Source organism: Ambystoma mexicanum, chromosome 3q (assembly GCF_040938575.1).
Source record: "Ambystoma mexicanum isolate Mex_15411 chromosome 3q, UKY_AmexF1_1, whole genome shotgun sequence".
In the NCBI taxonomy this organism is placed as follows: domain Eukaryota; kingdom Metazoa; phylum Chordata; class Amphibia; order Caudata; family Ambystomatidae; genus Ambystoma; species Ambystoma mexicanum.
The window spans coordinates 624,343,916-624,370,345 of record NC_090926.1 but is presented as its reverse complement, the minus strand read 5'-3'; the positions used below and the strand labels follow the sequence as shown (position 1 = coordinate 624,370,345).

Sequence of the window (26,430 nt, the reverse complement as noted above, 5' to 3'; positions counted from 1 at the left end):
ATGGTAATAAAGTCACCCGGTTTAAGCCACAATCTGCATACCACGAAACCTCCACTTTGCCTAATCCAATAGTAGCAGAGATGCCACGAGATTCAGTATAAACCTTCAATAACTGTATATGAGAATCTCCCACCATCCACACACTCTACTTCTTCATAGCCATCTTCACTACCCACAACAACGAAAACACTTCCTACTCTCTACTCCTATACACTTCAACTCTTCCTCCAGACCCACAAAACCTGATTGGCCAGTCTCCCAATGTCCTCTTTCCAAGCCAGACATCCTTAAAAGACTCGGGTGACACGTGCAGGTCTGCAGACTACCGCTGTGTCCGCTGACTCGACAGCACCTGCAACGCTTTTATTCACCTATAAAAACAGCTCCCTATCAACTTTTCTCCACTCCCCCAGCCTTTCCAGATCATTTTTCAGCCACAAAATAATCCCAAATGCAATGTTCAGACTTTATTCTCACTGCGCTGTCCGCGGTCTACAACAATGTCCGCGGATCCAACATGGCGACTGTTTCAGAAGATCTGATGCACCTCACTTTTTTCAACATCCAATCAGCGTGCGTTTTTGGTGTGTGTGCTATCGAGCAGCCGCCTGATTGGTCCAGACGACTCAGAAAAAGGAAGTGAGTCTGCAGACCCGACCCAGATATCACAAATAATTTTTACCTACTTTTGGCCATTTAAAAAAAAAACAACTGGACAGATTTACACCAAATTTACAAAAGCATGTTTCCAGGACCAAGCTGCTGGTCCTGGCACAAGTCTGGTGAAAATCCTTTGAGGGGTTTGAGCTGTAGGCAGGAACAACATTTCTTTTTCCATTGTATCTATGAGGATTTCAAAAATGTTGGGAACCCCCATAACTTTGCCCCCCCCCCCGACAAAACCGCACCATACTGCGCCTAATAATTCTAAGGTGGCCCTATACATTTTTTTTCAAAGTTCCGTGAGGATTCGTGCAGGGTGGGCAATGTTATAAGCTGCCCAAAAAGTGCTCTATGAGTTGAGCAACTTAAATATAACTACTGCAGCCCCTATAATATATATTAACTGAAAAAACGTTGTTAAACGGACATTCTGGTTACAAGTAAAACCACAAAACCCTTGAAATTTGCCAGTTATGGTACCCTGAGCAACTATAACTTGTGCCAAATCTGTGCACTGCTAAGACTAACACCCAAGACATCAAAGATGACATCACAAATGTCATTGATGACACCATCATCATGTCCGGATTCGCATGAAACACTTAATTGGTCCACAGACACCGCGCCTGTTCTACAGACACTCTGCGCATGCGCATGTGCACTGCATCTCCCGCGTACGTGATCATGTAGCCGCACCTGTGCAGCATGATTTGGGTGTCACAAATGGAGTCCATGACCGTGGACAGTTTAAAAGTGCATCATGCGAAACAATGTACTGTTTATGAGGGTCTAAAAAAAATGTACCTGTAAAATTGTATGTAACTAAAGTTTTTAAACTATATTGCTTAACAAATTGTACTACAATCATAAGTACCATATACAGTTCAATTACATAATTCCTCCATATTAAACACTTTACATTCCCACTACATTACCTAGAATTACTATAATTACTATACACATTTTACTACTGTGGTGATTCTGGCCATACTCCTACTACATTGCCTATAATTACTATACACAAATTACTACTGTGGTGGTTGTGGCCAGTGGCCACTGGCCACAACCACCACCATACAATTAACTAAATAGCAAGTATATACCATACACCCGCAACTAATCAAACTCACCCCGGACCCCTTGAAATCGAAATGATGTCTGCAGCCACCGAAATTGACAACAGACTCGCAGCATTTCCAAATCCATTTTTCTCCTATAGAAACAGCTCCACATTACCTTCATTCCACTTCCCTACCATTTGTATGCCCTCTTTCAGCCTTCAAATAACCCCAAATGTATTTTCATGGCTGTCCGTTCACGGCACTGTCTGCAGAGTACTGCGGTGTCTGTGGAACTGGTATGACACCTACCCAACATTTTTCCATCAACAAAAATAGCCCCATATCATTTTTTCCACTCCCCCGCCCTTCCAAGCCCCTCTTTCGGCCATCAAATAACCCAACATGTGCTTTCCAGACTTTTCCCCCAGCGTGCTGTCCACGGACACCGGCAGGGATGTCTGCGGATCCAACATGGTGGGCATTTCGGAATATCTGACAGTCTCACGATTTTCACCATCGAATCAGAGAGCATGTATGATGTCCGTGGACCACACGCTGCCCTCTGGGTGAATCGGAGGCCCATCCGCGGACCAAATCCAGATGGTAATTTTAAAATAAACTAATGGACGGATTTACACCAAATTTACAAAAGCAATCTTTTGGGTCCAAGCCACCGGCCCCGCTGCAAATTTGGTGAAAATCTGTCTAGCAGTTTGGGCTGCAGGCATGAGCAAAACACATTTGGGACCGCCCCTATAACTTTACCCCCTTAACAAAACCTTCTCCAACACTTTGCAGAATCAACCCGTTGGGCCATATACTTTTTTGGGCAAAGTTCTGTGAGGATTCATCCGGGTGGGGGGGGGCAAAGTTAAAAGCTGCCCAAAGAGTGCTCTTCCTATGGGTTGAGCAACTTAACCATAACCACAGGGCCGCTACTGCAAGCTCTGTAATATAATATATATATATATATATATATATATATTTATTTCTATAGAGCCTTGATTCGATACTCCTGTATTTTTGGCTTGTTCTTACCTGTTTGGGTTGCTACTGTTTCACATTGATGCCAATCTTTGAGTACATAGCCTTACTCCCACGTTACAAAGAAGGAGGCGATTCTCTTAACTGTGCCCGTTTTACATTTATGATTGGCCTCGCTCTTAGCTTGTAGAAGTGTGGGGGCTGAGTAGGCGCTTTAGCCTCTACTCATCCTTGTACTGAGGCAAAAGAGAAGTTGATTGATCACAGTGTCATTTTCTGAATAAGCGATATTCGTAGGTAGGCATTGTTTTTGCTGCATCCTGAGATTTTCTCATTGTAAAGATTTAAGCAATTGGGATAATAGTGCAGAGTGGATCACAGCAACTTGTTCAAATGTGCAGCAAGATTTTACAGCAATTTTTGTACATCTCTGAATTCTAATGCATTCACTCCCCTGCTAAGTTTCCCAGATCCATGCATGGCACCTTGTGGCAGATTTTTGTTTCCAATTGCATGCTGGAACCCCACTGTAAGTAAGGCCTACAAGTCCCAGAATGCGGTGGGACCCAAAAACCGGCTGGCTGAAAGAGATCAAGCATCTAAGTGAGCAGTAAATAGTGTGAATGTTGTGGGATTAAAATAATGGTGTAGCACTAAATTGGCGCCAAGTTTCTTGTAAGAAGGTTGTCATTGTTCCCGTAGGGTACTGTCAAGGAAATACACGAGGTAATAGTAATGAGTTGATCGTGCGCAGAAAGAGCTCTTCCAAGAGCATGAAAGGTTCCCTACAAAACCTAAAAGCAACATGCATCGCATGGAGTGTTTCTATTACGGACTGGCGGGGCTTAGAGATCCCGCAATTATCTGTGAGCTTTTTTTTTTTAACCTACGTTTATTAAAGATATTAAGAATGATTTTCCATTTTGTTTACAGGTACACACGGTCTGCACGGGTTGAATGACTGAAGCTATTCCCGTTGTGGGGGAAACAACACCGAGAGCAGGCTCTTAAATATTTATCGAGCAGACAGAGAGCAACATGGGTCGCCGGAACCATCTTAATGCTCGGTATTTTGTCTGCTCTCTGCACAGGTCCTTCAGCTGAACTGACTTCCAGTTACTGGCCCACTGAACGCACTGCGTCATAGGCCACCCAGCACACGTTGTGCTTTCACATGCCGAGAAGGTGAACATCGAAGCTGCTTCTAGAAAGAGGGGCCTGGCTACGCGCTCGCTCCGTAAACAATAACAGCTGCCGCGCAGCACTGCCATCCCTCTGGGCCTGTACAACAATAACCTGCACCTTGGAACAGAACCCGGGCCCAGTGCGGCCATCTGACGAGAGGCAGTGACACGAGTACGACAGAGATGTAATCCTGTGTGTATTGTGCGCAGCTGGAGCCGAGAGGAAAGACTGCGAGAAAATGATGTGCGTATGCTAAGAATATAGATCCAAAAGACTCGCTGTTGGCATCAAAGAGTGTCTGGATCTCTGTGCGGATGCACTGGAAACATAATTCCTGTTGCACTAAAGAGGTATTTGCAAAAGTAGCCATAAGGAATATGCAGACTGATGAAATGCATGCATCACTGAAAAAGATGTATAGGCATTACGTGACTAAAGTTAATTAATATCACGGATTAATCAGATTAGAATGAGTTGAGGGATGTGTAAATACAGATAAGACCTGAATAATGGCTCGGAGCAGCGAAGGAAGCAGTACTTTGTATTTTTTTTCTTTGTCGGCACAAGCCCTTGGCTTAGAAAAAACAGCGCCTCTACGAATCTACGGGTAACAAATAAAAAAACAGTGAGGGGTATCTGGGAACTCGACGGGCGCGGAACAGGGTTAAGGGCACTGTATACCTGCCACCTCACCATCCCCTGTGTGGAAATGAGCAGTGGGAGAGGAGCACTGCATCCCTGCCACATCACCTGGCTTCTGGGAGGTAAGTGGCACCAGGAGATCAGCACCAGATCCCTGGGACATCACGGGCCCCAGCATGGTAAGGGGCACTGTGAGAGGAGCACCGCAACCCTGCCATGCTACCAGGCCACTGTATGGTAATACCATGGGCGTAATTATAGGGGGGGAATGGGGCTTCCCCCCCGCCCCCAACTTCAGTGGCATGCCTTTTTGTCCTCCGCCATCTTTTGGAGGGAGGGCAGGGGAGCCGCAATCATCAATTATGTAATTGGACAGAGCGTGCCCGGCTGGGTGGTCAGCAAGGCTTGCTCTGTCTCATTACATAATGCAGAGATGCTGGACAGCCGTGCTGCAACACATTCAGGGCTGGGATGCGCTGCGTGGCTCAGTCCCTCACCCTGGCTGGCCTGACTCAAAGTCAGCAGCCAGGATGCTGAACTGGGTGTTGCAGGGCCTGGCACCTGTGCTGTCACGCTAGCAGCAGCACTTCCGGGGGCCAGCAGCAAAGAGCATTGCTTTCCGGGCTCGTGTTCGTGCGACACACATAAGCTCATTCAGCTTCCTGGTTTCTGTCTGGAGGCGCATGAGTGCGAAGAGGTTAGGTCGTTGTAACATGAGATGTGGCCCGGGCAGCATTTGAAAGCAGAGCAGAGGTACTTTTTTAAAAAAAAATGTTTTATTGTGTTTGTTTTATTGTGTTTGTGTATGTTTGTTGGGGAGCTCTGTCCAAGCCCTCTGAGGCAAAATACATGCAAACCTCCTAAATAGCATATGGATTGCACCAAGAGAAGTGACTTCACAGAAAAGGACATTGGAAGGCGCATCCTTAGTGTTTGATACTTGGAGGCACCATGGAAGTGACTTTAGAATAAGTTGCCATAAATAAGCCAAGTGACAAATAACTTTGTGGTACAAAATACCTAAATTGCACTATTGTCATGGGTAGGGCAACTCTAGCCTTTATCCATTAGCCTTTTCCATTATAGTAGCATGATACATTAACATAAGCTTTGAAGAGAATCAGAATCACTTACAGAGCTACAGATAAGACACAATGTGATTAAATAATTTGCTCTGGATCACACACTTGGTTAAATGGTGAAACTGGATCTTTTTAGGCTTAGTTGATATAGATATTTATTAAAGTTTTGCTTTACATTTCAGGTGCTTATTATTTATATAATACATATAACATATAATTATGTATAGCAATGCATTGGAAACAAACCACATTACACAATAAACTAGCCTTTCATAGTAAACTAACCATAAACTATATACATTGTCATAGAAATATGTTGAGCAATGGGAGTATGGCTTTAGCTTCATTCTCCCCATTGTGCATGCAAAGTCACAATAGCATCATGCAGATTAATGTGAGCCTAACAAATCCTCCTTGGGTTTTAAAGCCATAGTCATTATTTCCTAAAGCATGCAACATTATGCACCCTTCTTACTTATGATCACTCCCGCCCATTCCCATTTCTAAAGGGACAAAAGTCCATGGTAATAGTACCCCCCTCCCTTCCGTCAGTGCCTAATGGCTCACATTGTAATACTCTGTTGATACAGAGCAACATGAAGACCCTCTGCTGCCCGGAGCTCCTTGGGACATTGTCCTGGCAGCGGGACACCTCTACCATTCGGAACGGATAAGGTGTGTGCTGAGCAGGAATTGCTCAGCACACACTGTCCTGCCAGTGGGACACTTTTGCCGTTGAGCACCCTCTTTGAGGTGCCGAATGGGAGAGGTGTCCCAATGACAAATGTCCCGGTCTGGCTCTTAAAAGAGCTATGGGGCTGGGGGGGCAGCTTGACCACCCCCTTGCATCTCTCCGGCTCGGTAATCCACTGCTTGGAGCCATTTGATGACAGGAAAACATACCTTAATTTTAATCAGTCAGAATCTTGTTTAAAAAAATCTATCAGCACATAGACATATAAGGTGCTGTGCAGAACCCAAGTTTGGAGCTATATGGCATTTCAAAATCTATACCAATTATACTTGGTCACCCACTGCACTGCATTAACCAATGGTTTCTGCCTTTGAATGAAAGGAAAAATCTGGCAAATTGCTGACATTCCAGTGAATCTGGTCCTTTCGGCCATGGCTTTATAGTTCAACTAGGTCAAGTCAACATAGCCCAAAATGTCAGGTATCAGGGAGTGATAGTCTGGTCTGATCAATGGACGTTGCGCCACTGTTTCCATGTGTTATTGTAAAAGTACATATAAATGTTGTGTGCACACACTGTATGTCAGTGGAGGTTCTGGGTGCATTTGTGTGTGAGTGAGAGTGTGTGCAAGCATATGTGTGTTGCCTTTTATGTCTGAATGAATGATAAATAATGCATTGTTTGTATGTTCTAGTGGAATTAAGTTTGTGAATGTTATGTTGTGTCACTGGGTGCATGGCAGGCAGGCTGACGATGTGTGGGCCCCAATTGAACTTTAAAGATACGCCACCAGTCTTATGAAAGTTATAACAGAGCGTCAGAAATGGACTCTTGTGGTGTAGTAGTTTAGTGTTATTCCTCAGGGATTTAGGTTGTTTGACTGACGTACAAATTCACAGCAGAATTAGTCATTTGCACTGCGAATACGTTTTTACCTTGGTACAAAAAAACAAATCCATGTCCCCTCATCCTCCAGTACACCCATAAACCCCCACTTACCTTTTCTCCATCCGCTGCCTCTCCTGTAATCTGCAGCATCAGAATGAGCGCCTGGGGACCGATTCCGTTGATGACGGTGCGCAGTACAAATACCTTTAACGTAACATCCATCCCTTTAACGTGGGTCGGATCTGACGCTGCAGTGTCCCTTTTCTTCTTTTTTGTTGTTGGGCCCCCTGCCACCAATGCTGAGGAAGCGGGGGACACCCCCACAATTGCCAAAGTCAAAAATACTGAACATGGGCTGAGGGGGGCACCCTTGCAACCACTGCTCTTCATGTTCCCCATCTTCGGCTTCAAACTAATGGTGGTGACCGAATTCAGTCAAACCTACCATTCGAACACATTTTTTTTTTAACAATTTGGCCAAAACCATCCCTCTGAGCCACCATCCGCCCTTCCTTCACCCCACCCCTTTCCTTCAGTCGTCAAGTCCCTCCCAACATTTTCACCAAAGTTACTCCACTGGGTAATACCTATTGTAACAACTTCCCTGGCATCTTTGCCCTGGGCCATGGGGCAGGAAAGACAGTTGGGGCAATGGGAGTACATAGATGCTTCAATCTGGTGTGCCCCTCATCATGTAGCCCCCTACTTGCCTGCCTGGCTGCCCCGTTCAAGGATAGCCATTCTATGTGGGCAGAGAACAGATACACTATACCTTTCTAGTGTGGTGGGCTCCAATATTGCCTGTGTGCCGCAGAGGAAAGGCGCATAGCTCTGCACTCTCCTATGCATCAAGCCTCGCTTCCAGAGAAGCTGGCTACTCAAATAGCAACCACACTTTGTGTTCTGTTATGTACAGTCCCAGTAATAGTGACACTAGAGTATCAATAGAGTATCAATAGCATTAGTGACAAAACATGTTATTGGGAAGTAGTAACAATCATGGGAGTACAAGTAACATTATTATTGGTAGTGGTGCTAGTAAAACCACCAGTGGTAGTGGGGTACATCCAAACATGCTGGGCATGCATGTCTATCAGTAAAGGTGTACCTAACATAGGTGGGAGGTGGACACCCAATTGAACATCCTGTCCAAAACAAGCGGACCTTTCAGCAGTTCTGCTAAGACCAGATGACCCTGGGAAATGTCCAAGAGTTTTCCTTAACCTAACAAATGCTGGCCTCAATAACTGGGTGAGCAGAGATCTCAAAGCTGCATCACATCCTTCAAGCATACAACAGTGATCAGCATCACAGTGGGACCTGGTGACAATTCACTCTCATTTGAGAGGCGAGGAGGGTCCAGTCTCCAGAACAAGGTATTATTATTATTATTATTATTGTATCTATTGAGCGTGGATCTACCTTTCAAAAAGCAACGGTTGGCTTTTCAGAGGTATACACCAGAACAGATATACAGCGGTACAGAGGGGCACATTTTGCAAGAATTTGCAATATCCTGGACCTTAGAAAAGACAGGCAGTTCGGTCACATATTTTTGAAGGAGTAGGCCAAGGTCCAAAGCCACAACTGAAGAAAATGTTGTCCATAACCCTACCCCGAATGCTTCTCTATCTGTTGGAGGAGTCCCAGGTTATTCTTCAGTACAGGTCATATTCTGAGAAGAAGTAGTCCTCTCTAAAAATCAATCTAGAAAGAGTGACAAACTGCAACCATTAGAATAGAATGTGTCTTAAACTCCTGTAAATAATCATGAACCTATCCTTATACAAAATTCGGTATTAATATTAATGTATTGGTGCAATGGAGCATGTACAAGGCAATTGTGTAGATATGGATGCACCTGAATCCAATAGCTGTGCAGCAAAAACTGAGTAGAGGGCGAGCAACTTGTTGAAAGTCCAGCAAGAGGAAAATAAGCAAACTCAAGGTACCAGGAACTGAAAAAGGCTGGTCCAGAAGTGCAATGTGGACATATGGAGACAAGCATAAGTAAAGACTAGTAGAGTCAACTAGTTGGATGGCGGGGGAAAAAAAATCAGAAGAATGTGGCCTTGTAATAATATCTCCATCTTTAAGGGCTGGCAGTCCATAAAGAAAAGAGCACTGATGAGGTTTGTTACTGGATGAAAATCCCAGACACCTTCTCGAACAAAAGAAATTATTGATTGAAAGCCTGGCCTTGATTTCTTTGCAAAATTCAATAGGCGTTCAATAGCTTTTGACCTAGAGTAAGGAATTGCCACTCAGACTAGAGGGAGAGAGAGAAAACCTATGCAAAACCCTACCAGACTATTTTCAGGCATTAGTGTCAGATATGGAGGCCACTCTCATGAGATAATACATTGTGAAATCAACTCTGTATCTAGTAGCGGGAATGCCCCACCACTGATCCAGTGGAGTCAAATCTTTAATGTTGGTGTACTATCACTCCCAAAGGTTGGGCCTCTGCCATGGAAGATGTTTCCGCCTTCACCACATTAGTGACAATGCTAGCACCACCTTCCTCAAATCAATGGCCTTTTGCCTCATCCTCCATTGCTAGGTTGATACCAGAGCTGGAGAAGCAATTATATAACCTCTTCTCTGTAGTATATTGCAATATTAATGTATTTTTCTTTGGTCTATGCAAGGCTGAAACTATATACATAACACTTTATGCATGGAAAGTACATACCTTCAATCCTAAATTGAGCTCCTTCAGTGAGCGCTTGATTTCACTGGTTAGGCTGTTCATGCGCTCACATTCCTGAAAGGCCACAACAATGTACGGGGTTCGTTCTTCAACTTTAGACATGAGTTCTAGGATGTTAAATTCTTCCGGCAGCTTCTCTGTTATCTCATCCAAGGTAGCCTTAACCTACAGGAGGACAAGGGGAGGAAAGTTGTCAGTCATCCTCAATTCATGTTTTTCTGGCAGTCCACCAAGCAGTGGAGCTTCACAATAGCCTTACCTGTAGAGCAAGACATCCATCCATTCTAAGGAGTTTGTATTTACACATTACAACTGTTGTTTTATATAATAGCTGTTAACTAGATATGGAATTCAATGTCACCAGTCTATGGAATGATCCATATCTTTCTGCGGAACATAAGATGCTGCATTCTGTGAGGGATCAGAAATGAAAGCCAGAGACAAAGTTGACATGTTTTTGGTTAAAGATTTATTAAATTAATTTGTTTTGAAAAATGCTTCTCTGTCCCTGAACTAAGAGGAGTTGCCTTACCCATGACAAAAAAATAAGGAACCGTCTGTGTCAGAATGTCAGAAGTGTTCATGAATAAAATAGCACAACCCCAACACTAATGTTCTAGGTGATAAGAACTTGGTTACAGAGGGGGCTTTCCTTCCCCTGGATTCTGCAATGGTGTTACAATGTCTCTTGGACTAACAGTTAGGTAAAACGCTGTTTAGTTCTTGTTCAAGAAAAGTTCCTTCTTTGTTCAACAACCATTGCTGTGTCTTGTTCTTTCACATACGCTTGAAATGTGCCTGTTATACTTCCCTACCAGGACTCTTTGTGTGCTTCCAATTGCCTGGTGGACTCTCCTGTCAGGACTTCTCATACACTTGCAACTTCCTGGTGTACTCTCATGCCAGGATACCCCTTGCACCCACAACTCCCTGGTGTATGCTTGCCAGAAGTTCTCATATGTTACAGATCCTCTTTACAACCAAGTAGCACATACCCCCTCTTGGCTTGGTATATCTCATTCAAGCTTTCCCCAAATTTATATTTACTTCTCTTTGGTGTGCGGGTTGGCTCTCTGCCCTTTCGCTCAATGTAAGCAATTCTTGTAGTTTTTCACTTTCTGTAATTGTACACTGTTCAAAGTCTCTTTGGCGTGGTCACCAAAATTCCCCAGGCCCCCACTCTGCTCTGGCGGACTCACCGGATCTCTGTGGCATCTTTGGGCTTGCTCGCAATTAAGTGGCATTCCCCTGCCACTTGTTCCGTAGTCTAGGCCGCTGTGACATTTCTCCAGCCTCTCATGGCTCTGCTCCTGCACTCTGGCTTTGCTATAGATCCTGGTAAGGACCACACTGCTTCTCTTCGATGTCGGATGCCCGGGGTTCCCCTCACAGTTCCAGATGTCTCCATGCCCCGCCTTTCTCACACTGCATCTCGGTCCTCTTCTGTTGGTGAGCTCCCTCACTCTGACACATCTGTTCACAGCACCAGCTTCAGCATGCCGCCTGCACACCGGCTTGTGCCTCCAGCCTCCTCACACTGGTTCAAGCCTCCTGCATTCTGTCCGCCCTGTCTTCTCGCAAGCTGCTTCAGCTTCAATTACTATTTCTAAAGGTCCAGTGTATATGTGTGTGCATCCAACAACTAGCACGCTCATTACGCTTGTTGCCCTGCATCAATTCCTTCATCCTCCTCATCTCAGTACCCAGTTGGTTGTGGAGATTGTAGTCCATTGATGGTTTCTGATGGTTAGCAGTTGGAAACTTGTTCTTACTAACTCCACATGACAAATCAGTACCAAATAATAGAATTGGAACATGTGCTTTTTAGACCAGAAATGGCAGTTTGGCCTAAATGATATTGGGAAAAAGAAGGGGAGGGGGGGACAGATAAATGGCAATAGACCATTAGGGAGTTGGGTATTAAGGGGTCTTCTTCATGGGAAAATGGGGGATACCATGTCTCATCTAATGAAGTCATGTCATCTCCCCAGAAGTAGTCTCCTCTCACGTGATCCTGACCATTGGGGTGGCTGCGTGAGGGAGGATCAGGCAGCGGCTGCCATCCCCTGGCCACATGGGTGAAGATTACCCCCGGGGAATCTGTGATTACTACACTGGATTAATCACAATACCCAGGGCATAGGTTATGTCCCCTAGGGCTTAAACAAGACGACCAAATGCACAGTACACACAGGCACAGAAACCCAACAAACTGTTCCCAGTAATTTGAGGCGAAACAGAAAAAACTGCTGATAAACAATTTTTCCCAGTCACCAAAACCATGGCTGTTTTCAATAATTTAGTTGTCAGGCTTGCTCAAGTGTGCGATTTGACCATATGAATAACTAATTTGAATCGCAGCAGCAAGAGAAAACACTCAGCTGAAACAGCATCGGTTCCTAAACATTTCATCATGTAGTTATTGTACTGAAGGCGACATCCACATGGCCCTTACCAGTAGATGCCCCATACATTAGCTACATTTAAAGAGCCACTCTTACAATTGATCCCTCCAAAATTTAGCACAGTCTTTATTCAGCTGCTTCTCATTTTCGTTTGGAGTGCAGCCATAAATGAAGCAGGCTAATATTGTGTCTTATCACTTGCAGGTGAAAACCCCCTCTGACATGTCAGTTGCAGGTAGCAGTTTCTCTGATCCCTGCACAACCCTCAGGGAAGGAATAACGGCAAAAGAAGCACCAATGTTGTTCATATGAAGATATGAAAATCAGACTAACAAATATTAAAATGGACCTTTGTGGGTTTTTATATTTGGATACAGATCAGATGATGAAGAAGATATTTTGAATTACACCTTGGTGTTTCCAAATAACACTAGGCATCCTATTCATGTGCACCCATCTAGTACCTTCACTGTAACCAAACAAGCAATGGCAATAGTTATAGCTTTTGTGTAGTGATGGGATAAGGATTTGCCATGCTCTGCCGTAATGGTACTAACGGGCCTTTATTGGCAGCAGACGCAAAATGGTGCAAGTACCTGGGCATATAATAGCAGTGCCTGGCAAATGCTTATTTAATAAATATACTTAAGCCAAACCTTGGTGTTGCCCGTGCTCAATTTTAACATAACTTCAGTGAAGGACACACATACTGCTTATAAATTAAGAGGTTGAAGGCACACTTGGTTAAGACATTTTATTATACCTGTAGCACACTAAAGGCTCCAATTAAGCCATTAACTTTAACAGTGGCAGGCACGTCAAGCAAAACGTTTGATGTTACCTCTTGATAAAGCTAGCAAAAAGAGACCCAGGAGCGTTTGTTTTAGGTGAGGAGGAGAAGGAAATGGGTGGTTATGGCCATAGAGATTAGCATGACCATGGGGAGCCAATGGCTGGGTAAATAACCAAACAACACCTACACGCTTTGCGTACCTCCTCATATAACTAGTGGCACAGAGTGTAGGCAGAGGTCACATATGCACTCTTGACAGCTGCAGTGACAGACAAGTCACTGCAGAGCAGGAGCTGAATTTAAAATATGCATCTATGTTCCCAAAGTACATAATGATAAGAAATCACCATCTTGGTAGCAGTTATAAGCAGCAGGACACGAGCCAGTGGGAGTTGCCTCTTTTTTGATACTTTGTGATATTAGGCAACACCTCTCTCCAGGAAGACAGTCTCTCAGAAGGAGATGTCCTGGGAAAGTGGTATCCAGGTGCACACCCAAAACAAAAGGACTAGCCTAACACCAGTGTGTTGCATACCAAAGGGCCTTTGTTGCAATTGGTTTGAGAAGGGAGCAGGGTAAGTGTAGCCAGAGTGAGCTCCAAACAAGTGGGGAAGTGTTCCACCATCTTCTTTTCCTCTGTACCTCTCTCCCTTCCTGTCTCTTCCACTTTCATGAGCACAAACCACTTTGTGTATATGATATGATTCAAGCAGACAAAGCCCACTTGTCACAAGAACAAGAACAGGGATCGGATCCCTTAAAGCAGGCTTGCACTTGCCCAATTACCTGTGGACCGTTGCCCATAGAAGACGGGGTCTCCCAAATCCTTCTTGGATTCACTTTTAGACCATCCATGGTATAAAGAAGAATTTGCTTGGACCTCTTTTGGGAGAGTTTGAACTTTCTAAAGCCCTCAACCATTGAAGTGAAGGAGGAATCCAAGGTAGAGGCATGCTCTGCCCCTATCCATTCCCAGGGTACATTGGGTGTGACTCTTGCTCAGTACCAGGCCCTGCCACCACTCTGCACCAAACCTCCCTAGGCTGGAAGAGCAGTACCTGACAGGAATCAGCCTTAAGGCCACACTCAAACAGCTCTGAGCTCAAGATTCGACCTGACTAGATCACAGCTTGCTGCTTGACTCAACGTGACTCGTCACACCTGAACTTGGCTCCACCCACACTGCAGTACAACTCATAGCCTAGTTTAACGCTGTCAAACCATTGAAAATTGGATCAAGGTACTTTGAACTAGGCCTGTCCCCCTGGGCCACCTTATGGTGCTGTACAGACTTGCCAAGTCCCTTTTGCACCTTTTCCACTGAAAGACATATCCTTTTGAATGTCCCTATTGAATTTCTTGCCTGTTTTTCCTCCCTGCTCAAAGCATAGACTACTGCAACATTACATTTTGCATTTCCTTGTCTTTCCCTTACAGAGGTGGGTTTTTATTATGCTTTTATAGTTGTTTGTACATTGGGGTGTTTAATTAAAGTCCATATATTTATATCAAAACTTAATTGTACATTCCCTTCATTTTGGACTGTTGTACTTTGCTCTTTGGGTTGCTACTGGATTACATTCACACACCTTCCGAGAGTATAGCCTTCCCTTGGCAAGTTACCACAAATGGCAAAGGAGGTCTATCTCTTGGCTGTGCCTATTGTGCATATATTATTGGTTTGTAAAACGGTGAGGGCTGAGAAGGCAGTTTAGCCACTATTCATCCCGATACTCCTGCAGAGCAGAAGTCCTTTGTAGATAAAAACCAAAGTGATTTCTCAGCGCTTGTATTTGGACAGCCGGGAGATTTGGCAAACCAGTCCACTTACTTTACTAATGAGCTGAACCTAGGTACACTTTGCAGAAGCAAAAGACCCTGTGGCACCGCCTCCTCTACAGTCCCAGATTCAAGTGTGCTGAAGATGGGGCAATGATTCAGGATGGTGGTTACAAGAGAATGGAATGACCTACTCCCACAACTTAGACGTTCTTCTTTATGACCGCCCATCCATTAATCCTGGCAGCCCTGTGTCCATCCATTTAGCCATCCAGGTCTCCATTGATTATGTGGCCACTGTTTCATCTCTTGGACAATCAATTCAACTGGATCACATTTTGAATGTCACTCCAGCCTTTGGACTACTGCCACCCAGCTTGTAACTGCACTGGAGTTACAGTATTATAGCCTTCATGCATGTTCTACAAGTGATCTCCCAACATTCACCTTCATCTCCACTTCCCACAGCTCTCTGAATTAGTTCACTCTGTATTCTGTGCTGTACAAATAAGATAACAAATAATTACAATAAAATCCAGAGGCTAAACTATAGGAGAAAGTTACTTGTTGTGATTTCTTGGCCCTGAACACTTCTGATGGGGGAACCTGGACCAAGTAAACAGCTTCACTGCAACTATTACCTCACCAGCTCCATATGTTAGCTTAAGATTTAATGCAGAAATGCGAAACCCCTGCATTGATGGCAGACACAGCAAAAGTAGTTAATGGTTTATTAATGCATATGGCAGAGATCTGGGCATAGAAATCTTATTTTTATCTGGTTAGCATAAACTATGTTACTGTACGAAAAATATTTGGAAATATTGGAAATATTGCAGTCACCAAAGGTGTCTAAGAGTTGGGTTAGACTCAAATAGCAGACATTACTGAACTGGACTCCATGTTCTAGCAGCATATAGCTTGAATGCCAACTACTCCTTGAACTACATATTGGGCTAGCCACAGCATGCAATCTATATTTTTGTCCATCTGTGAAAGGGCTCTAGCTCCTTTGTTGGCAACTCACTTATAGGGAGTGGGGCTGTGCCCCTTCCCTCAAGTCACCATAACATTTCAAAATGTAATTTAAGCCTTTAGAAAATGTCGACTGAAATGATATTCCCTATTCAAACATGTTGGAAAATGCCATATTAATTACTTTAATGTGGAGAAGGAGTCATAATGTAGCAACTACAGGGCCATTATTTGACCATTTTGATCAACAACGTAGACATGTCAATGGTGCAATTGTTTGGACCGCAACATCCCAACAAGAATGCTGTGGCTGGAAGAGTGTTGCCAACAACAATGCACACCTTGATGTACGCAGTCTCATGGTCACATAATCTAGATTCTAGATGGTAATTTTGAACAAGCACCGAAAAGGTTTTGGTTTCTTTGTTGACATTGGGCAAACATTTTCGAGGCACTATTTAGTCCCTGTGCATTTTATTGCAGTGCATGACACATGCTTACCTAACCCCAATATACAAGAGGCAAAACTGTTGGCATTGCCAATGATAGCATTTAACTGGTAATCATTGTCAATAAAAGAGGTAAGAAGACACATACTGCATATACATCAAGTGTCTCAGGGCACACTTAGTTAAGAACGTCTTATTACACCAGGACCTCGTTCATAGTCACAATGAATACATTACATTTCACGAGGCTACTAGGAAAGCACAGAGCTAGACTCAAAAATATCCCAGGAAGGATGCGTTTTGGGTAGGGGAGGCAGGTGTTAGGTGAGAATGGTCAGAAGGACTAGCATGGCCCCTGGCAGTCAATAGGTGGTGTGAGGGTGTAGGAGTAAGAGTTGGACACAAGGGTGGCATATTGATTGGCAGAGACTTTTATTAAAAGTAAAAATGGGTGAGGGGTGAAATCCTAACTAGGAGCTGTCTCCCTGCCTCAACAAAACTAACTAATGAAACTGTCTGTGTCAGGATGTTCAACTCAAAGTCCATCATCCTGTGTCCAAATCGTAGACTATCCCTCACAAGCTAAACTCAATAAAAGGTGAAAAGGAAAAAAGGTCCCTTGGCTGCCCACCTGCAACCCAACTTTAAAGTTCAAAAGTAAAGTTCCAAAGGTGTGGAAAACACACAAAGTTCACTGAAGCTCAGAGGTTTGACTCCCTTACCCTCAGTCTTTTCATTTTCTCTCAAACTGTAGAGGGTCCCGGACCCTTATAAGCAGACCTGACACCCAGGTACTGCGACGAAGAAGAACAGCCTGGGTACCTTTTCCAAGCTGTGTTGAGGGACCGTATTTCCAATACCCACTTCTTTCACTCTCCTGCCAAAGGCTATGTTCAGTGTCTCTCAATCTTTGTTATATGCATTAGCATTGAACCACAGCCTTGGTTTACTCTCCTGCCAAGGTCTGTGTGTTCCATTCACAATTAGCAGTTTATATTCTCATTCCTCGCTGTTCGGGATGTGTTTTACCCAAATCGGGTCCCAGTCCCTATTCACCTGGATGCCTTTCCATGGTGAATGTTCCAAATATTCACAGTTCGTTCTCTTTCTCATTCTCTGTGTCTCACTCACAGATGTCAAGTTTGTACCCTTATTTGCTGTTTGTTATGTACTTTCCCAATATGGATCCCCAACCCCCTTTCTGGTATCCCAAATCCTAGGCTGAGCCACCCTGAGCCACCCTAGCACCTGCGGGGTCTTGGTTGTTGCTGTTGGGCTGTACGCAGGTCTCCTGGGATCTTCTGCAGCTTTGTCTGCATGGCGGAGCCTTCTCCGGTCTTCCGCGGGTCTCCCCAGCTACTCAAAGGTAACCTGTCGGCACTCTAGCGTTTCCAAACACCAGCACGAGTCTGCTTTCTCCTTCAGTGTGCATCCTGATTTGTGAAGCATCTGCAGGTATGTCTCTCTCCTGGATGCCGTCATCCTTCGGGTCTGCCCTCCTTCAGATCGCCTGCCATGCTCTTGATCCACACCGAGATGCTGAAGACACCATGGTTTTTTTCCCTCTGTGGTTTTGAACCGCGGATGACCAATTGGGTTTCTTGAATGACTAGACAGTCGCTTTTGGTTCTCACTATGAATAAACTTCATTGATATTTGCATATTCCTCCTTACAGTATAATTACCAGCTACCTTAGATATCATTCTGGTATCAATGGTCTCTACTTGGAATGGGTAATAGAAATACATGGGGGTTTCAGAAATTAGATAAGGGGAAGTCTGATAAGGAGACGTAGGAGGGTCAAAAGTATACTGTGTTCTCCCAGGATTGCCACTATCTTCAATGGGGGTTGCCTTCTCCATGCAATCTACCCGCTGAGCACCACCCACAGGGGGACTTTCGGTAGCAGCCTCACCTCCATGGCCTCATGGGAGGGGCCCCCATCAAAAGCAGCGACAATCTGTTGGGATTCATCATAGTGGGTAAAAAAACAAAACATCCAGAGGCTGAACATCCATCCTCACATCTCAGATCTCTCTTATCTGCACCTCCCGATGACAGTGTTAGCTTACAACACTTTCAGTGTAATTTCCAACTAGGCTCAGGATTCAAAACTAATGCCAGAAGGAAAACAATGGGATAAAAATCCTCTGTTCTTAAGTAGTTGTTTACAGATGGGGGAACCTTTGTGCAGCGTAGAGCCGTTAATGTTCACTAATGGTGGCATCAGAATAGCGAGCTTAACAGACTTAAAAGACACGGAGGGATTTGAAAGCCGCATGGACGTTCCTCCTCAGGCCTTGACACAAGAGTGTTTCTTGCAGACAGTGCTAGGTGGCCACCGGCTTCAATATAGTTTCTTTCCAGGGATGATCTAGGCGGGGCAATATCATTGTGCTGAATGGAGGGTTTTACATCTGGAGTAGTGGATTGCTCTGTTAGAGTCATGCTAAAAGGCTTTGCTTAGCAATGTCAATTTGCGGGCAAAGATCTCACATAGTAATAAGTCTCCTGGGAAGTGGCAAAGATGCACCACTGTGGCACGACTTCCGAGTCCAACTACCTTTGACCTCATGCCCAAGCTATGAACACCAGATGTGTTACCTCCGATTTAGAAAAAAGTTGCCACCGTTGTCTTACCCGTTTGCCTCCCTGCGTGACTGTACCAGTAAGACCATTTACTGCACACTCCTTGGTGAATTTGCATGCATGGCTCAGTGCCGCTTATTCTGAAATCAAGTTGCGCCCTGATGCCTCCGGGCCTGATGGTCTGCCCGTTATAAATAAAAAAAATAGAAAATATCTTGAATTATGTTAACATCTCCCTGCGTAATTCGCTTGTTTTGTATCGAAATGGTTCCTAGTTCTGCGATCTTTGGGTGTATGCATACACATTTACCGGTGACTTAACCAACTTTGCTGTGCGCTGTGGTGGGGTGGGTTCCCCCTTTGTTCAGGTGGGTTATGTAACTATTTTTAAATTATTACATTTGAGTCGCAGATTTAGGGAGAAACACCTACAACGATTCCTTATCCTTAGGAAATTTCTGAACAATCAAGGGGTTAACATTGTTTTAAAAGCCCATTAGGTGCTTGGCACTTTGCATTAGAAAAGCTAATTCCTTTTAATTTGACACGTATTGACTGCTGGTGGTCTATTTATAGAAACCATGTGGTATCTCTGAATGCAGGGATGCTCGTAGCGTTGCAGCAAGATCTGGCACTAGGAGCAAAATACATGTTGCAAGATTCTAGATGCCATATTGAACTCCCTCTAAAACCCCACATGAACTCTCCTGATGCTGCGAAGTTGGAACTTCGCACCATCTTCCAAAAAAGGGGGCATGCTAATGCATCATGTGACCCTTTCTGCCGCCTTGCTGACAGCGAAGGTTGTTTACTTTTGGCTGCGTTGGGGTTGGTTACAGGTATGGTGACGGTAAAGGCGGAACCATAAACGGTCACCTATGTAAATCCCACCATATCACAGCAATTATCAATAAATGTCACTGAAGGTAAATACCGACATATAAATAACGTGTAAAATCACCTTTAAACGTGTCCATTTCTACTTCCACTGCATAGGTGATGTTAACAATTGCAACATGTTTTTTTCTTTTATAGGGACTTTAGAGGAGGTTAAAAAAAAGAGCATCTCTCATGCCCGCCTTCTCACCACTAGTCGTGTATTTAAATACAAATATCGAGTCGAGGGGTCTCCACCCTTCGCAGTCAGGGCTCAGGCAAGCAATGGCTAGCAGTCTGAGCGCCACCTGTTGGTCTGCACGTGCGGAGGCTGTTTTGCAGGCTGTGTGATCAGGCTGCTTCCAGTGCAGCTCTGAGGCTCAGAAAGGATATATGGAACAGTTCATACGCTTTGGGTCCGCTTTAGCGGAGCTCCTAGCTTTAACCAGTGGTCCGTGGCTTCAGCAATACATGAAGTAAAAAGGCTGCCGTTCATTTTGCAGGCTTCTCCCGTAGCTGGCCTTCAGCAAAGCATACTGCGCTGCCATCAGATGCCAGCCTCCTGGTGTCCATCGCAAGCCTCTGCTTTAGAGACAGCGAAGAACCGTTGCTGCACAGCATCCCTGGCTGGTTCGCTGCCTCCCACCCAGTTCAAAGCTCCCTTTGTGGTTTCAGGCAGGTTTCAATTTTAGTCCAATATTTCACCAGTAACTGCTGGTTGGGCTCAGTTAAGATTCTATGGCAATGTCAGAATCAGTATTTTCATTGATCAGATAAGCGGTGTGATATAACCTGTCCACTTATTACAGCACAATGCAACTTTGCTGGCCTCCATGCGATATACACTTCCCAAATATTAGTAGTTAACATATATTTAAGTAAATATCTTTGGTAAATAAATTAAAATAAAAATAAACACATATTGAAAATATGCCACCAATAGCACATTTTGAGCCTCTTAACACAAACATTGACAGAATGTTAACACTATCTAAACTCTACTTAATTTTTTTATTGAAAATTATATTTACACAAAATGTAAAATAGGCATATGACCTTGTTACCTTGGAAAATCTTCTTAAATTTCCCCATAGCTCGATAGTATGTTTTGGGAGGATAGCTCAGGGGCAACAGGCTCACCTTGGAAGCAAGATGCTGCGGAGGAACACAGTTAGATCCCAGGGTCTGCTCTTAGAAACATCTGGGCAGGGTTGGATTGGCCCCTCTGCCTTTCGCTCTGTGGCTGCGCCAAAATCGTCCCTGGGGAGTGGGGGCCGGTTTCTGGCCATGCCTGGGCCGGTTTAGAAGACATTTTATTTTTTTTAAATCCTTTTCTTTTTTTTTTTTTTTTAAAAAGCCTTTTATCCTTCTTAGGTCGATAAATGAGTACCAACCCAGGTTGGGTAATATTTTATGCATATTTGTTCTAGAAAAAGACCTTAAGCGTAAGTGCTATACAATAACATATCATTTGGCCTTGGACGTCTGCTTGGATTCACAGTGTAATTTAGTGTACTTAGGAACAATGCTATTTGATGCCACTTCCTGTTTTGTCAAGGGGTGAAAGGTCGCGTTTCATTGCCTCCTGGGATGTCACTTTGGGGTGGGGTCAAATGACATCACTTCCGGTGATGTCATCAGAAGTCAAGGGTCGTGAGGCGAAGGGTGGGCCACATTTTTGAGGCGAGGCATGAGCCACTTTATTTTGGGTGACCGAGCCTATTTCTTGTCCCAGTCCGACCCTGCCTCTGGGTCTGAAGCGCTTTATAAATAACCAATTCTAATTATAGTATAAGGTAAAGAGTTTTTACTCCTGGATATCTTGCTTGGATTTGCTGCAATGATTAGTTCCAACACTCTGGTAGGTACGAAGCAATTCGTTTTTTATTTGGTGGTTTTCTTGGGTGTTTTTTTTAATACAATTGTCAGTGTTTAAGAAACACTATTAGGACTTGATGTACCAATTCGGTCAGGCTGACAATGGCTGACAATGACTGACAATTGTATTAAAAAAACCACCCAAGAAAACCACCAAATAAAAAACGAATTGCTTCGTACCTAGCAGAGTGTTGGAACTAATCATTGCAGCAAATCCAAGCAAGATATCCAGGAGTAAAAACTCTTTACCTACCTACCAAACTGGGGTCCAGGCTAAACCCCAAAACCACTCCTGTGATCTTGCGATACTCCCAAATCTTAAATCAAATGGAGCTTAGCACAGGCAGGTTCCACTCCTAGAGCCTAACTTCACCCTAATTATAGTATAATATAGCTATAGTGCCAGCCTTTCGGCTAGAAGTGTTGCCAAACGTGGTAGACATTTCATGACCATTGCTGCATGCCCCAAGCATGGGGTAACCTGAAGGGTCCACATTATTCAGACTCATGCGGACCCTACAGGTATTACCCATTTTGGAATCCCATAGGACGCCACTGGGGAAATACGTTATTACTGCATGTAGTATTACCACATGCAGTAATACTGCATGCAATACCGCTTTATTATATAGTGTGATTCCCCCACACAACAGAAGCCTGTGTTCAAGATAAGTACTGTAACAATACATCTCAGGGTAATCCCATCACTGTCACTTTTTTACAGCACCATCAAACTCTTAATGGGGCCCTTAATCCTATGTATGAACTGTACATAGATTATCTGCCAACCAGAGTGGAATACAAGCTAAATACTCCATCCAGCTTGAGCATTGTTTGCACGATCAACCAGCGCTCCCGGAATGGGCATCTTACAAATCTTCAATAAATAACCCATTCCTCAGTATGGTTGTGTCTGCCCGACTATCGGTGCTTGGTTAGCAAGAGCCCAGGCTATATTTTCTTACAATGACGTGATGCTTGTACTGCTCTCGCATTACATCGGCTAGGTCTACAGTTCTGCGGCTGTGCAGTAGCCCACAAACAACATGCACAGACATCAACTTTTGGAATCAATAGTGTTTTCAATGCTACACCGTGTTCTTGGGGAGAGAAGTAGTACAGGCAAATGCGTGCACGCGCCCTCATCTCGGAGAGCAAATTAAGGTTGTTGTGTTACATTGCATTTCTGTGACGCTATTTTGCTTCAGGGGTAGTAAACTTCAAGAGATCCTACACATCTGTATAATATGAGGGGCCTCAGCAGGGCAGAAATATTGAAAAAGTCAACAGCCAATTGTATGCACAGAAATGCTGAGACCATGGGCGTAATTTTAGGGGGGCACAGAGGTGTTTGTCCCCCCACCAACTTTCATGGCACACTATTATGTCCCCATTCATTTGGGTGGGGCACCTTTTCTTCAGATGTCATGTCCCCCCCAACATTTTCAGCAACGTTACTCCGCTGGCTGAGACCAAGGGTAAGGTTTAATTACACACAGTCGAGGGATAACACAAGAAGCATATGCAATTTTTCAGTAGTGTATCGGTCCAAGGTAACAACATTTTGTGAGGGAACGTTCACACTCGTTTCTTGAATAGGACATCCAGTTTGTTTTCAGGGCAGGGTATCCCTGAATGAGTAGGTGATGAATACAATTCTGGGGTACCAGTGGTCTAGGGGTGAATATAGGTTTCTAAAGCGACAATTAGCCCCATCTCTCTAATACACCACAATGGATCTGAACAGATTGGAATAAACAAGCATTAAATCAAAATTATCAACCTCCTTGTCCAATTTTGCTACCGTGGATCACAACAGACAGTCTAACACCACTAAATTACAGTCCACCAGGTAAAGGAATGAAGAAGACAGACAGTTTCTACGAAGGAAAAGGGATGCACTCTGGATACTGACAGGAGGGTAGTTGGTGTGGTTAATAACCACAATGGTTCTTGGTTTCAGCAAAAGGGGGAATGGTCTTAATATGTCACTATTGGCCTTCTGGGAAGGACTGGGGGATGCAACAGCAATGTACCTTTTTCTGCAGATGTTCGTGGTGCTCGACAGGGTCCAGTTGGCTTCAGGGTGCCTTGCAGGGTTATCTTATATAGTTAAAGATGGGAGTCAGCTGCGGGTATCAATCGACAAGACGGTTTGGCGAGCAAAGCTTGATGAAGGGCTGCCTTCTGGCTTACACAGCAAGTCAGGGTCAGGAATCATTGTCTCAGTGCTGATTGGTGGTTCGAGACGTCTCAGGTTTCTTTCAGTGACTGCGGCCTGACAGCGGTCAGTGTTGCAGTCGATTGCGGATCAAGGCAATCGACTGGCTCGAAAATGTTCTTTAAGGCAGACAGTGGTAGATCCTTGTCGATGCACTTCTCCCAGTTTCTTCACTCGGCTTGTGTCGTCCTTTAAGGTGGACGGCCCAAAGCTCGGGAGTGTGTTGCAGGCAGCTGCCTTGTCCTTGCTTTTGGGTTCAGAGACCTTCCGACTCTCCCTATTAAGGCAGCTTGCTGCAGAGCCTAGCAGGGCATGCTGTTGCTGGCTGGTTACCAGTTTTGAAGCAGCTGGATGATCCTTCGAGTTGTTTTCTCCCTCTGTTCTCAAGGAGAAGTTAAGGAGATGGATCTTGCTTCCCTCTTTGGGTACTCCTGGCCTTCCTTCACTGGCAGAAGCTGTAAGGCAGTCTGTACCTTTAGCCAGAGTCCAAGGATAGTTATTCTGTCTTACTTCCTAGGAAGTCTTCAGATGATCTGCCTAATGAGGGGCTCCAGCGCCGTTTTTAAGCCAAGTCGGCCACAGTGATGGGTGTAGGCTAAGCCTACCTTAATGAACCAATCCTCGGGTCCCTACCAACACATTTCTATAGAGTGCTTTGCAACATGAAAAGGTAGAGGGGTGAAGGGGTGAAACAGGAACAAGGGGTTGACCCAGGTGACGGAAACACCTCCTTTCAAAAGAAAACGCTCTGAACTTACTTCCTTGTGCTACGTAGTCCCACCCATGTGCCTGTCTGTTGTGATCAAAGATTCTCTCTGGTTAATTGATCTTCCTGAGGTTCCTGATTGAAGCAGCAGGTCTCCCTTGAAGATGCTGAGACACCAGACTCTCTGGCTTACGCAAACCACATTCTGGTATTTTATGATTGGGGTCCCCTTAGCGTGGATGGCCTAATGCAACAAAAGACCCAGACATGTCAGTTCACGGTCAATGATACTGAGGGAGGGAGCTGGCGTCAGGTTGACACAGTTACATATGAGATGTTGTTGTGTTTCCGATCTCCCTTTTTATCCTCTCCAGGCAGGCCCCATAGGGGCCTGTTTGAAGTACTGTCTGTTGGTATTTTAATCAATGCCACCAGCTGCAGGGCCTAACAAAGAGCAGGGCGGTTCCATGTAGCCTTTTTTCAGTTAATTAGGCTGTGCATGGCAGAGGGAAGTTGTGTCCTCTCCCTCCTTGAAATGACATTGTGCCCTTTAGGAGAGGCATGGTATCACAGGTATGACACTGACACAATGGGAACAATTCGTAAAACCCTTATTGAAATTGTTGGGGTTGGAGAAACTCCTAGTTTGCCCTGTAACTAGGATGCGGGTAGTCTCAGCCATCAAATAATAAATAACACAGTCCTATTGGAGTCCATCAAATCAAAATGACCTATGCTAACAAAACCTAATGCCTGCCCTATATCTTGTAGTGTAAAAAGGAGAAACGTATGCAAAAGGAAAAATCAGTGTTCAAATGGATAAATGCGGTGGAACCAGCTCTCCTCCCCACATTAGACATCACAGAGTAAGGTAGTCCCCCGTAGGCAGGATGACACACTCTGGCTCAGTTTCCAACACAATAAACCATTCAAAACCATTCAAAACCTGAATTGAGGCCCACCTAGCCTTCCACTTTAAAGTCTTTTCCTGACTTCCAAAATAAAGTTTCAACCAAAAAGTTCACAAAGGTCCCCCTCTGTCAGGCTCAGACATCTCACGACAAAGTTCAATACTTTGCACTTGCAAGATCTAAATGTCACTTGGCCAATAAGATTGTTGTCTCTGTCCTCCCTCTGTTCCCCTTCCTTGCCTTGTTGCACCTTGAAACACTTGAGTATAAGGGCATTACAAATGCCATATCATATCATATATCATACAAACTTGCAAGGGGGCTCCCTTCGCCAAGCTCATATTCTTTGATCTCCCTCTGTTGGGCTCTGATAACTTTCATATGTCGAAGACTTTCGAATGTGAGTGGCTTTCTTTAGAGACCACATCAGGACAACTTCGACTCAAAGTTTACAGTTTGACTTTCACTCTCCCCTTCTCTGTTAACCTTCTTTATTTCATTTTTGTTGTTCATTCTGAAGTGGGAGAATGGAATAAAAGGCTCCCACCAATCCCCTCTCGCCCCTGGCCTAGAGGATCACGGCCCAGGCACCCGCCACGAGAGGAGTTTGCCCATCTACCAGACGACCAAATACCCTGGTACAGGAACATACGGATGTGCCCACCCGCCTGCCCAGCAGCCTGCCCTGCCCATGCCGACACCTGCGGCATGGATGAACTCGACTAAACCAATACATCGTTAGAGATGCCATGACGACCTAGCCAACGGTCAGCACACCTGTACAAACATGCACACTGGACACTCCCACACCAATCCACACGAAGAACAGACTCAGTGCTATGACGTAGGTGACGGACACACCCACGGACGTGCATCTTTATTATTTTTCACATAGGCTTTTTAAAATGCAGAAACGCAAGACGCACAATGAACTC

At 44.5% G+C, this 26,430-nt stretch overlaps 1 protein-coding gene across 2 annotated transcripts in view; it reads right to left on the bottom strand.

The window, feature by feature from the left end:
- DNAH9 (dynein axonemal heavy chain 9) overlaps positions 1 to 26,430 on the bottom strand; it is a 1,527,051-nt gene that overhangs the window by 141,897 nt on the left and 1,358,724 nt on the right. For both annotated transcript variants that reach the window (XM_069654516.1, XM_069654515.1), the window contains exon 67: positions 9,895 to 10,077. In XM_069654516.1, the coding sequence (XP_069510617.1) occupies positions 9,895 to 10,077 (183 nt within the window). The remainder of the gene's footprint in view (positions 1 to 9,894; positions 10,078 to 26,430) is intronic.